Here is a 13,363-nt window from a genome sequence, read left to right as displayed (position 1 = left end):
ATATGTATATAGGCTAAAAAATTGTATATTATACATATTTATTTGTATATTCTAGCGAATTATACATATACAAACATGACTAATTATACAAACTCGAAGTCAGCCTACGTAATTAATGTATAATGTTAGTCGCGAGTGGTAATCATAGCAAACTATAGCTACGATGATTAATTAAATAGTATAAGTTTGCTTATCCGCATAATTTTTCCTTTTTATAATTTGACTCTTAAAAACATTTCTCGAAAAAGATTAGTCAAATACAATTTATTTATAAAAACACTTTTCAAATGAATTAGCCAAACAAAAATTATTATTTTTTCAAAAGCACTTTTATAAAAAGTCGTTTTAAAAAAAATTATTCTAAAAATAAGTTATTTTTAACAGTAATGTCAAATACGTTATTAGTTAAAACACATTTATATATTAATCTCTTGTTCTTTCACACTTATAACTGAGACTCAAAATTTAAGGATTGATATATAAAGCTCTCTTTACAATTTCAAAGTCATTCAACTACTCCCGCTATTCAATAATAGTTGTCCATTATTATTTTGACACACCTTTAAAATATTATAAATAGAAAATGTAATTTAACTATATCACCTTTGAAATATAATAAAGGGATAATGCCCAAGTACCCCCTCAACCTATGCCTGAAATCTCAGAGACACACTTATACTATACTAAGGTCCTATTACCCCCCTGAACTTATTTTATTAATAATTTTTTACCCCTTTTCGACCTACGTGGCACTATCTTGTGGGCCCAACGATGATTGACTTTTTTTTTTAAACTAGTGCCACATAGGCTAAAAAGGGGTAGAAAATTACTTATAAAATAAGTTCAGGGGGGTAATAGGACCTTAGTATAGTATAAGTGTGTCTCTGGGATTTCGGACATAGGTTGAGGGGGTACTTGTGCATTTTCCCTATAATAAATAAAATCTTTCCTTCGTTCATTTTATTTGTCATGTTGCGTTTTGCAAAAGTCAATTTGACTAATTTTCAAAGTTAAATTAAATAATATTAATTCGATATTTTAAACAAAAAATCTATATATTCAAAAACTATATGAAAAGTACTATAAATTGCAATTTTTTGCATATCAATATGATGAAAAAAATACGTCTTAAAATGTTAGTCAAAATTCTTATAGTTTGACTCTAAAAATATAAAATATGACAAACAATAGTGAACGGAGGGAGTATCTCGAAAAATTTATAGTGAAATGTCTATAATTAATGATAAGGGTAAATTAGGAACTAAGTGTAAAAGTAGTCATTGATTTCATAAAGTAGACTAGTATTGTTAGACATTCCAAAATAACACAGTGAACAATTATTATTGGACAGAATAAATGTATGATAGTTACTCTACCATTTAATTTAATAATATTAATAGAATACTATTCCCTCCGTCCCTATTAGTTGTCCACTTTAGAAATGACAGACATATTAAGAAAACAACAATTATCATAGCGAAATTACAATTTTATCCTTATTAATTATGATTTCAAAAATCATGAATTAAAACTTAGAAATTTTCAAAAAATTTAAACGAGGATATAATAGAAAAAAATTATCTTTTTTTAATTTCTTAAAATGGACAAGTAAATAGGGACAACTAAAATATGGACAAATAAATAAAAACGAAAGAAAGTATGATTTATCATTAAGTGCGCTTAAAGATAGTAAAATCTTAATGCTGACTAAGACATCAACTAATTTGAATTAATTAAAGGGGGGAGTGTGGCATCCACACGAAAACAATTCTTACTTTAATTGACAAAGACTAGCATTATGTATTTGAAATTGAGCAAAAGCATACGTATTATTTTGTGTAATGGGAAAAAAAATATGTTCTCATTTAGATAACTTTTTAAAGAAAATTGAAATACTCAACAAAAAAAAAATAAAAAATTACTCACTGAAAAAGATGGGTTGGTGATAATAGAGCATATATGTGTATCGGATAAAAGAAAAAAAAAAGGAATAAATAAAAAAATACAAAGAGATATGTATTAGTAAAATAAAACAGTATTGTGATACTACTATATTGTACATTTCGTTTTGTTGAAGGAAAATATGTGCCTATAAAAGAAGAATGGCGTAAAAATCTTATATTTCACATTTAAGTCTATTTTGGTCCAATATATATAAAATAAACACAACTTGTTTGAAAATTTTGAGTGTTCGAAGAAAAGAGTCTGAAAATAATAGTGGAGTAGATCAAAATCTCTCTCTATTTATATAATCAGTAGTGGAGCATTATCACATTGTATTCTCAATACTATTTACTAGTAAGAATGGACTCTGCAGTGCGTCATCATTTAGATTTAATCAGACTTTGATAGACTTCTAACACCTCGCAAGAATTAACTAGGTGATTTAATAGTAATATTAATATGGTGATATAGTTAGAATCAACATGATTTAATTAATTTGGCAGAAAATTTTCAGGTGATTGGTGTAGCACAGCACAAATTTGTTAATGCTTTCATATCACATGTCTAATCCTCTCCAAAAGTACCTTTCTTTTGGATCACTTTCATAATGGGCGAATTTTTATTAAAAGATTACAATAAGTGTTGGAACAAAGTTGAAGTTTTGTAAATTGTTTTTTTCTTTTTTAGTTGACCAATATTAAAAACTTGGAAAAATTCATCTCAAAAACTAACAGAAATTTGCTCCAATTATTATTACCAAACAATTAATGCTTAAAACTTTACTTTTTGAAAAAAAAAAAAATTATATCTGAAGGGGCCTGTTTTTTGATGTTTTTGAAACTTTGGTTAACATTAAGTTCTAAATTGGCTTAGATTTGATTTGATTTGATTCTAAATTTTGACCAATACTTTCATAAATAAAAGTGAACTAAAACTAGAATTAAACACATGTGAATGTTTATCACTCGGAAAATCCAAAATCGAATATATTTATAATTATTATATACTTTCCTAATTTATATAGAATTAATGATAGAAAATAAAGAACACTTTTATAATATATATATAAAAGACGACAATAGCATTCTGGAAATCAAATTCCCCCTTATTGCAAGTTCACATTTATTTTTTTGTACATTCGTTAAAGAATATTAATTAAAAAGATAGTCACCCCCCTTAATCTGATCCTATATTTATTTCAATTAAAATCCCTCTCATGGAAAATGTAAGGAATATCGAATTTGTTTTTCAGTTATTGCTGATCACATAGCACCATAAAAAAAACAAAGAATATTGTTTTAACCCTTTTCACAACATTTGGCATAGTATATGATAAGTACATTCAGAATGGAAATTTTCATGTGATTAAACAATAAAATACGTACAGCATACAAAAAGGAACGGAAAACCATGAACGAAGAATTTCATACGTTTAAACTTTCTTATATATTTAAGTCGAGTAGATCCAAATTAAAATATTTTCTATCAAAATAAATAAGAACAAAATAAATTTCAACCATCATATCACATTATTCGTGAAGCCAAGGGCGGAGGTATATGCATGTCACTCAGGGTGTCCAATCAGATTCCTTTTATCGAAAAAAAATTGTATAGACAAATAAAATCATATACGAAACTGTTAAATACTAACACATTTTTGACACTCTTGATAAACATGCTGTTGTAGTTCAATAATTTCAGATGTCATGAATGCGTTTCAAACATTCTAAATAAACCGATATTCGCGTGTTCAGATCTCACTAATAATACTTTTTTCCCTCTTCATGAAATTCCTGACAAATAAAAAAAATTACAAAATAGATTGTAAAAAAATCATTTAGAAGAATTCTCAAATCAAAGTTTGCTACGTTGCTAAGTTACATTCCTTACACACATGCATACATTAGTATAGCATTATATTTATACTTATATTCTGATAATCTGTACATCCAACTCATCGACAACCGACGATCCATATGATTTATTCGAATTTTAATCCAACACTAGCGCGTTAAACATTAAACTTAGATATCAAATAAAATCCCAAAACTATATATAGTATTTTTTCTGTCAAAATTTACGTGATATTTTTTTTATTAAATATTAATTTAATTAATTTTTAAGTTAAATTAAATTAGATCAATACAATATTTTAAGATTATAATTTAGATATTGACAAATTATACAAAAAAAGTACTATCTTACAAGCTCCTTTGGTCTCTAAAAATAATTGTCTCAGATTATTTGTCATTTTAGAAGTTGAAGACAAAAGTAGTTCCTCACATTTTCCTCTATTTTATCCTCGTACATAATAATTTATTTTGAAGACTACAAACACCTCAATATAGTAAATATTTATTGAAAATATGTTATATATATATCTTAAGATATAAAGGAGGGTAGAATAATTAAATTACTTCCTGCGTTCCTTTTTAGTTGACATATTTTTCATTAGAGTCAAACTATATGAATTTGATCAACATATTAAAATGTATTTTTCATCATATTAATATGAAAAAAGTTACTACAATTTATAGTACCTTTCACATTATTTTTGAATATCTAAAATTTTATTTTAAAATATTGAATGATTAATATAAATTTAATTTAGCTTTGAAAATTAATATAACTTTAAAAAGATTCAACATGATAACTAAAATGTAACGGAAGCCGAAAGGAGTAACAATTATAGTGTGAAAAGTTAACTCTAGCATATTACTTTATTGAAAAATTAACGTAAGAAAACATTAAATAAAGATAAAATGGTAAAGTGACATAATTTTTTTAACGTGAGAGTACTAAAAATGTGACATTTAAAAAGAAACAGAGAGAGTATATATTTGAGTAACAATTATAATGTGAATGCATCAGATTCGTTCATTATATAAACACTCCACCGGTAAAAGCCTCTTTTCATGTCTCCACAACTTTATTTCGTGCTATAAATAGGCGTGTGCTCTCCACACTTGTCCATATCTTTGTTTACATTATATATAATTTCTACTACTTTTCTTCAATGGCATCCATAACAAATATCCAAGAATTATCCAAAAACCAATATGACATAGAAAAACCATCAACCAATATGGAAGTTGAAATAGTAGATTACTCAAAAAGAGCACAATGGCTTAGGGCAGCAGTGTTAGGTGCAAACGATGGATTACTCTCAACATCATCTTTAATGATGGGAATAGGAGCAATTCATCAAGATTCAAAGTCTATGATCCTCACCGGTATCGCGGGGCTAGTAGCAGGAGCATGTAGCATGGCTATAGGTGAATTTGTGTCCGTTTATTCGCAGTATGACATAGAAATGTCACAAATTAAAAGAGAGAACGCAATGGAATTGTTTGAAGAAAAAAAGAAAAAGTTGCCTAGTCCTTTAAAAGCTGCAGGTGCATCTGCTTTTGCATTTGCAATAGGTGCAATTGTACCTTTATTAGGTGCTGCTTTTGTGGTGGATTATCATGTGAGATTAGGAGTTGTGGTTGGTGTTGTTAGTTTAGCACTTTTAGGGTTTGGAGGATTAAGTGCATACTTAGGGAAAGCACCATTGGTTAAGTCTTCATTAAGAGTGTTGATTGGTGGATGGTTGGCTATGGGAATCACTTTTGGATTTACGAAATTAGTTGGTGTTACTGGAATCTATGCTTAATTAAAAACTATAGTATATAATTTTTTACTTTTTACGTTAAAATAAATTAAAGGTCATGTCCCAGTATAACTAGATGTTTCTTCTTTTTTATTTTTCCCTTGTTATAATTATATGTATGTTGAGTGAGGATTTTTAGTCAATTTGATGATGTAATGAAAGAATCCTTTTGTTGTGCTTTTTTAAAAAATTATGCCAAATTCTTCCTTTTATTTACTTTAATGTTGTTGTTTTTTTTCTTTTTATAAAGGTGGTGATAGTGGATACTCGAATTATTCCAATTTCAAAAAAAAAGTCAATATTAAAATTTGAAGGTATCATATGATTATATATATATACTTATAAACGGTAATACTCATAATTTCTGTTCGTTACTTATATTATATATAGAAAAAAGATGATTTCTGACATAGACTAGAGATATCATGTTTGCATATATTGAATTCATGAATTATTGGAAGGAAAGGAAACACTGGCTACGTGACTCAAACAAATAATTGGCTCCTTATAAGCAAAAATGATGTTAATTCGGTACGTCTCAAACAAATTTCTGTTTAATTTTAATTTCTTTATTTGTTTTTTACAGTTCTGTAATTAGTACTTAATAATTTTCTTATGTACAATTATCTATTATAATATACCAAATAAAAATGATTTTGAAAATATTTTAACAAGAGTTATCATAAATTAATATGAGTTCATATCTTCCAATTGTTAATAGACTGAAATGCATTATGTTAAACTAATAAATAGGTAGGGATATATGGCAATGGGGTACGTAGTTTGAGATATATTGAGCTTAACTCGTAAAATTTTTAATCTGTCCCGTTTGTAAATTTATTTTCATTTTCAATCGCCACCCCCCCTTCCCCCCAACCAGGCATAGACCTGCACCGCGTAAACCGTCCGCCATAATTGTTTTAATGTTTTCTTTTTCGAGTTAAATTTAATACCAAAAATGAAACTTATAAAATAAATTCATTTTTTTATTAAATTGTATTAATTTAATATGATAATGACTTCAAAAATTAATTTTTAGAGGTCCATTGGGAAACGTGTATGAAATTGTATCATTCTTTATTGAACCATTTTCATTTAATATTTAAAATATTTTAGTAACTTTAAAGAAGTTATGTTAATAAATAACGTTCTACCACTATTATTAATATAAAAGGTCAAAATTAAGTTTGAATTCACAAAAAATCACATATACTTGTAACCCCTCTATATGTTTTGAAAGAAAAGAAAAGATTTTGGACTTGGGCTAGATGTACAACTATGATCACAATTTTGATAGACTGGGCTTGGACATAGTAATCATATCCATATATGCTACACACTTTTTATTTTTGTAATTTCATCTATGCTACATACTTCAATTGAAGTGGGTGTAGTAAAATTTTAATGTATCATAACTAGAAATAAAAGTGTTCTCTCTGTGAATTAGTGAATTTTAAATATAAAAATATATATTAGTTATTTACAAAATGACAATTATCTAAAATAACTTGATTTTTTTTTTAATTTTATAAAGCTAATTATTTTAAATTGTCTAAAATTGAAAAAGTTTAGTAATTAATCAATATTGTAGAGGGTCAAAATTGAGTGTCACTAATATCTTTTATGAAAAAGAAACAAATGGAATATTATAGCTATAAAACAACTCAAATATGACTCAAGAAATATATGTACCGGTGGAGATGAATTCCTTGAAAGTATTACCAGTGATTTTTCTTTCTTTTCTAACTTATTTATCGGGAGATGTGATCGAGAATATTTGTTGAACATATAATAAATTCAAAGTTTGCATTGTTACGTAATCCTACTAGAAATAAAAGTTTTCTTCACCACGAATTAATGAAAAATTTATGCTATAAAACATGATCCAAACAATTCACTGAAAAAATGCATATTTAGCAGATTTTCACTTAGATAGTGGAGAGTTTCCTAATTTTTTCGATATGAAACATTGTTGAACACCCAATTTGGCTCCACGGTTTAATTAGTTTCAAGCCTTTTCAACTTGAAACAATTTAATATAATTATATTTGAAAATCAAAACTTCTAAAATCATTCTCCAGACAATTTTGCCTTCCCAATAATCCATCTTTAATTAGAATATACTATGAAGATAATTAGCTTTTAAACTAATGAAATTCAGATAAATTCCACAAAATTATTTTGTTCCACAATTTAAAATTAATTAGAGTTTCAAAGAATCAGGTTCCTCTAATACTCTTCTTTATATAAAATAATAATAAGGGGAAAATAATCAAATACCTCTCAAAAGCAAAATAATTACAAATATATACCCCATTAAATAATTACATTATATACCCCATTTACTAATTTCGGTTAACTGATACTAAATTAGTATCATATATATTATATTGATATCATTAAAGCTGATAATTTCGCTGACATGAGTAATTTATAAACAAGAAACATTAAAAATACCACAACAATATACATATATACTCTAGTATCATTGGCTAATAAGTAATTTTTGAACAAAAAACCTTAATGATACCAACGCAGTATATATATACTGATTTAGTATCAGCTAAGAAAAATTATCTACCTTAATGATACCAATACAATATATAAACCGATTTAGTATCACTTAAGCGAAAATTATCACCCTTAGTGAATAGGGATATGGACTGTAATTATTTATGAGAGAATGAATATTTCAACAATTATTTTGAATTTGGATATAAACTTGTAATTATTTTAGATTTTATGACCTATTTATGTAGTTTTCTCTAATAATAATTCATTCAGCCCTTACTTAGAGGGAAAATGGTATATAATGACAAACTAATAAATCAAATTAAATGTTATAACCATATTTTAATTTAATTACGCCATGTAACAAACTGTTTGTAAGTAACCTCTCTCCCTCAAACTCTCGCTCACTACTCTCCCTCTCTCGCTCGATTCCTCTTACTTTTATACAAACACAAATGTATAAAATGCGTCTGTATTTGTATAAAGCGAGAAAAAATTATATATATACATATATTTTCGTTTCCCTCTCTCCCCTATCCCAGATCTCGCTTGCCACCCTCGCCTTGATCGCTTAAACAAACAGAAACGAAATGTATAATTGTGTTTGCGTTTGTGTAAAGCGAGAGAAAATTGTATATACACTTGCAAATACATATATATATTCGTCCTATACTCTTATAATTATATAATACAAATATTCTCCTGCCCAATTTTCTTTTGTCTTTCTCTCTTTCTCGTTTTATACATACACAAATTATACAATTTATTTATATACAATTGGTTTCTTTTGTATATGTATAGCGAATTATACAATTGATTTCTTTGTATATGTATATCAAATTATACATATTTATATTTAATATGGAGCGCAATTATGCAAACTTTGCTATAACATACAAATATAAATTTTGTATTTGCTATAGGTGAAAGTTGCTCTACTTTAAAACCCAAACCAAATAATTTGCCCAAATCCACGGGCATTCTTTTATTTTGGTTTTATTTTTACCTTAGTTTTCGTTTCTGCAATATTTGTTTAAAATGACCAAAATTTCTGCTTTCATTTAAAGAAAAATGTAATTGCTATAAATACTAAATATTTTTTATTAATAGTATATTTATATAAGTTTTTCTTCCATTTATGACTTCTGCTTATGATACATAGTCACAACTCACAACTATATTATGTTTGAATATGAGAATACAATTGAATTTTGTGAATCAAAATTTTAAAAACTTAAAAAACCAAATTTTCAATTTACATAGACAAATAAGTAATTGAGTCATTCTTCAAATATTTGAAATATCTGAAAAATTATCCATGCATAAACGGGTAGTTTGTGTCTTATGTATAATTTTAGCTATTTTTTCACCCCAATAAGCAATTTCTTCTTTTGGACCCGAAATTAGACTTCTTGAATTACTAGGGTCCCTAAGCTATGAAAATTAATTAGCCCCCAATCACCTATCAATCTATCTAACTCTTGATTAAATAATACTATCTCAATCATAATTTATTTATCGTAGTTTGACTTGATTCATTTTTTTAAATTAGGTCTTAGGCTTAATTTATACCACAAAAGCTAGCTCAAACGGAGGAGGATTGTCCAAACTTTATATGGAGTCCACTCATCTCATTAACCATCGATGTGGACTTTTTTCATTCTTTAACATTAGAACCTTTGTATTACTGTCTAGCTTCATCTTAGTTCTTTGTTATGATTCTTTCTTCTTACGTTTAAATTAGTTATTTATTTTACATTTAATTAGTTACCTTTAAAGTAGAGATACCCAAATTATTTAAAGTGTGAATTTCATATATAAATTATCACTTAATAGTTTGAGAAACGCACATTTCTCTTTTATTACACTTTCTTCGTGGTGTGTTTACACACTATTCTTTTAATTTAAAAAATTGACATATTACACTCTATATAAACAAAACATTCCACTCGACAAAAATTAAATAATAATTAATATTAATTAAAATTAAAAATTAAAGAAATTTTTTAATAAAATAAAATATAAAATATTTTTCTTACCGCTCCGCGACGCACTTCCTCTCACCGTACTTATCTCCACCTTCTCACCCACCCACATTCCTCACAACCCCCATTATTTTTAGTTTTTCCTTTTTAAAGAATAATTTATAAAAAGCATTTTATTTTTACTTTCATCTCCCCTCCCCCCCTTTCAAATAATAATTCAAATCTTGTTATATTGTTTTGAAAAGATAATCCCATCCCACTTAACACTTTATTTTTATTTTTTTCGTTTTATGTTAGATATATACGTATATTTTTAGAAAAATATTTTTTACTTGTCAAAATTTTTTTTAAAATAACAACAATATGCAAATATAAAAAAAAATCTAAAAATATATGTACATATATAACACAAAATAAAAAAAGTTAATAAAGAAATTTAGAGTGAACAGTTAAATAGGGCCGGGTAAATTTTATTTTTTTTTTTAAAATAATATCAATTTTTTTTTGAAATGAGTGGGTGGTTTTGGGGGCTGAACTATGAAGTACGAATTTTTAAAAATATTTTCTAAAAGAAATTCTTTTAGAAAAAGCAAAAGGAAGGAGAGATAGTCGCGGGAGGTGGTAGAAAATACTTTTTGGGAGATAATAATACTTTGAATCTTTAATTAATATTTAATAATTTATTATTTAATTCTTGTCATTTTATTCATGTGACAAGGTTTTAAAATAAAGAGAAAATATATTACACACAAATAAGGCCTGTTTTTTCAACCAATAAGCAATAGTTTATCTTTTCGTTTCGCGTAAGAGATAAGATTTTTGCATCTTGTTTGATTGCAATGTCTGGAGCAACTTATCCCATCATTTATATCATAGTGATGGAATAAGTTATTTCATATACATAATGAGATAAGTTATTCCAAAATAGCTATCCCATAATAATTAATTCTGAAATAACTTATTCCCAACGAAACGATATTAAGATTTCATTTGGATTGTTTAACTAGCTCATTAATATATTGATTATTTTAGTTAAATATCTCGCACTTAGATTATAATTGAAAAAAAAACATGATTATATCATTAATCCGAATTCAACATTTATTTTCGGATTAAAAAGAAGAAGAAGGAAACCGGTTCAACCTTAGTTCAATACTTGAATAATCGAAGTTTTTACTAATTCTAAACTTTGACTCTTTATATAAATGCCAAACACACATGTAATCTTCAGTATGATTAATTTAATATCTGTTTGATCATAAATTTTGAAAGAACGATTTTGAATTATATTTTTTGTTGTATAAATCTTTTATATCTATAAAATTTTATCCAGTTTTTGTGAAAATTTTAAAATAAAATCCTAAAATCTTCTAAAAACTTGTTTTAGACCAAAATATAAGTCTATAAAGTCCTTTTAAATTTACAAGTATACCACAAACTTTTATACTTTATTTTATATATTAAAAAAATAAAAAGCTCACCTATTTACTTCCTTTTCCATGAGAAGTATACCAACACCACCATATATTTTCTAGTTCGTATAGCAACAAAAATAAATAATTATAATAACCAACGAACTATGGAATTTGCCTTATAAAATCACACATTAAAAGTAAAATACTTTGCAATAAAAGTAATTCTTATTTTAAAAATATGACTTTTATTAAAGAAATTATATATTTTTAAGTTTTTTAAATATATAAAGTGAATCTCACAATCTAGACTTATATAATTTTTTACTTTTAATTTGATATTTGATATCTGCATTGTAATACGAGTAATTGCGAAGTAGGCGTCAAGAGAACTTTTGATAAAAAGAAAATGGTCGGCTGCCAGGTAGACCAACCCACCGGCCTACGTTTAGTACCAAATAAGAATGACGTGGAAATTCAATATTCCAGACTGGACGACCACATGTTTTTTGTTGGATTCTTTTTCTAGCAAATATAAAGTTTTGCTTTCACATCTTTTTTCTTTTTTCATATATTTTGTATTCAAACTTATTAATTTATATATTATAGCCGTCCATTTAAAATAATTGACAATCTTTTGCTTTGTTCATAGTCCTATAAGGTGAACCTGTACTGTAATAATTAATAAAGCTTTGACAATAGCACATGCCCCGTCAATAAATACTGCACTAATTGTAATTTTAACTCTTTCTTATTTTTTCTATAAGAAAAACTGAATTAATCAGCCAAAATATTGTTCTACTTCTACAGTGTGGTCAACAAAATAACACTATATATTAATTTATAAGAGAAAAATCAATCTGAATTAAGCAGCCTAAATATATATAGTAGTTTATAGTTTGGTCAGCAAGATAGCGATGTTCCTCAAATTAATTTCCAAACTTATAACTATCATTCATCTCAAACTTATAACGATACATTAGAAAATACAAGGCATACATTAGGTGTGTATTACGAATATCTTTTATTTGATATACTTTTTTATGTCATATATCATTAATGCATATTATGTTGTGTATTAAGTTGTATATTACTAATATAAAAAATTTTTAAATATTTTTATTACATAGTATTTTAACACGATAAATGAGCTTATATACAATACAAAAAAAATTCTAATATTACTAATACCAAAAAATTCTAAGTATTCAATTAAATAATTACAAAATTACCCTTAAAGTCTATTCATTTTTTTTGTTGTCCTAAGTTTTTATTTTTATTCGATTGTTTTATAGTGTCTTTTATGTGGTGGCGTTTTAATAGGCTTTATGGCCTATTGAGTATTTTTTTTTTAAAAAAATAATATTTTAATTTCAATATAATTTAATCACAATTTTTACTATTTTGACGATAAATTTGATAAATTTTTAAAAACTTTTCACTAAAAAATAAGAAGAAGAAAAGTTATTGGTGTTTTATCAAAGAATTATTTTTTGATGTTTAACAAAAAACTTTGTTGCAAAGGAAGCATACAAATAAATAAAGTGTGAAGGTTATTTTTGTAAACATATATTTCTTAATAGAAATTATGCGAGATTTGATATTTTTAATACATCAAATCAAACAATGTATAAGAAATATTGTTTGCATAACTAATGCAGACATTACTAATAAAAACATTACTAATGCGTTGTTCTTATACACTATACCAAACAACCCCTCGATATTTAGGTAGAATAGATTACTTTTAATCATACACTTACTGTTTGGTTTGAATAAATGATACGTAATGAATCAACTTTTATTACTTTGTTAGTGCTAAAATACTTGTTATACTCATTTTTTGATGAATAAAATAG

General features: G+C 26.1%; 1 protein-coding gene across 1 annotated transcript; it reads left to right on the top strand.

Moving 5' to 3' along the window:
* The first annotated feature begins 4,897 nt into the window (after positions 1–4,897).
* Positions 4,898–5,668, top strand: LOC107027428 (vacuolar iron transporter homolog 4-like). The gene has a single exon (XM_015228600.2). It carries the CDS (start codon positions 4,961–4,963, stop codon positions 5,597–5,599), a length of 639 nt encoding a protein of 212 aa, XP_015084086.1. The 5' UTR covers positions 4,898–4,960; the 3' UTR covers positions 5,600–5,668.
* The last annotated feature ends 7,695 nt before the right edge of the window (positions 5,669–13,363 follow it).

The sequence above is a fragment of the Solanum pennellii genome, chromosome 1 (genome assembly GCF_001406875.1).
Source record: "Solanum pennellii chromosome 1, SPENNV200".
Lineage (NCBI taxonomy): Eukaryota > Viridiplantae > Streptophyta > Magnoliopsida > Solanales > Solanaceae > Solanum > Solanum pennellii.
The sequence above is the reverse complement of the archived record's forward strand: the minus strand, read 5'-3'. Positions and strand labels throughout refer to the sequence as shown.

Excerpts from the sequence above, each read along its gene's own strand:
- LOC107027428 (XM_015228600.2), top strand. The coding sequence starts at position 4,961 with ATGGCATCCATAACAAATATCCAAGAATTATCCAAAAACCAATATGAC.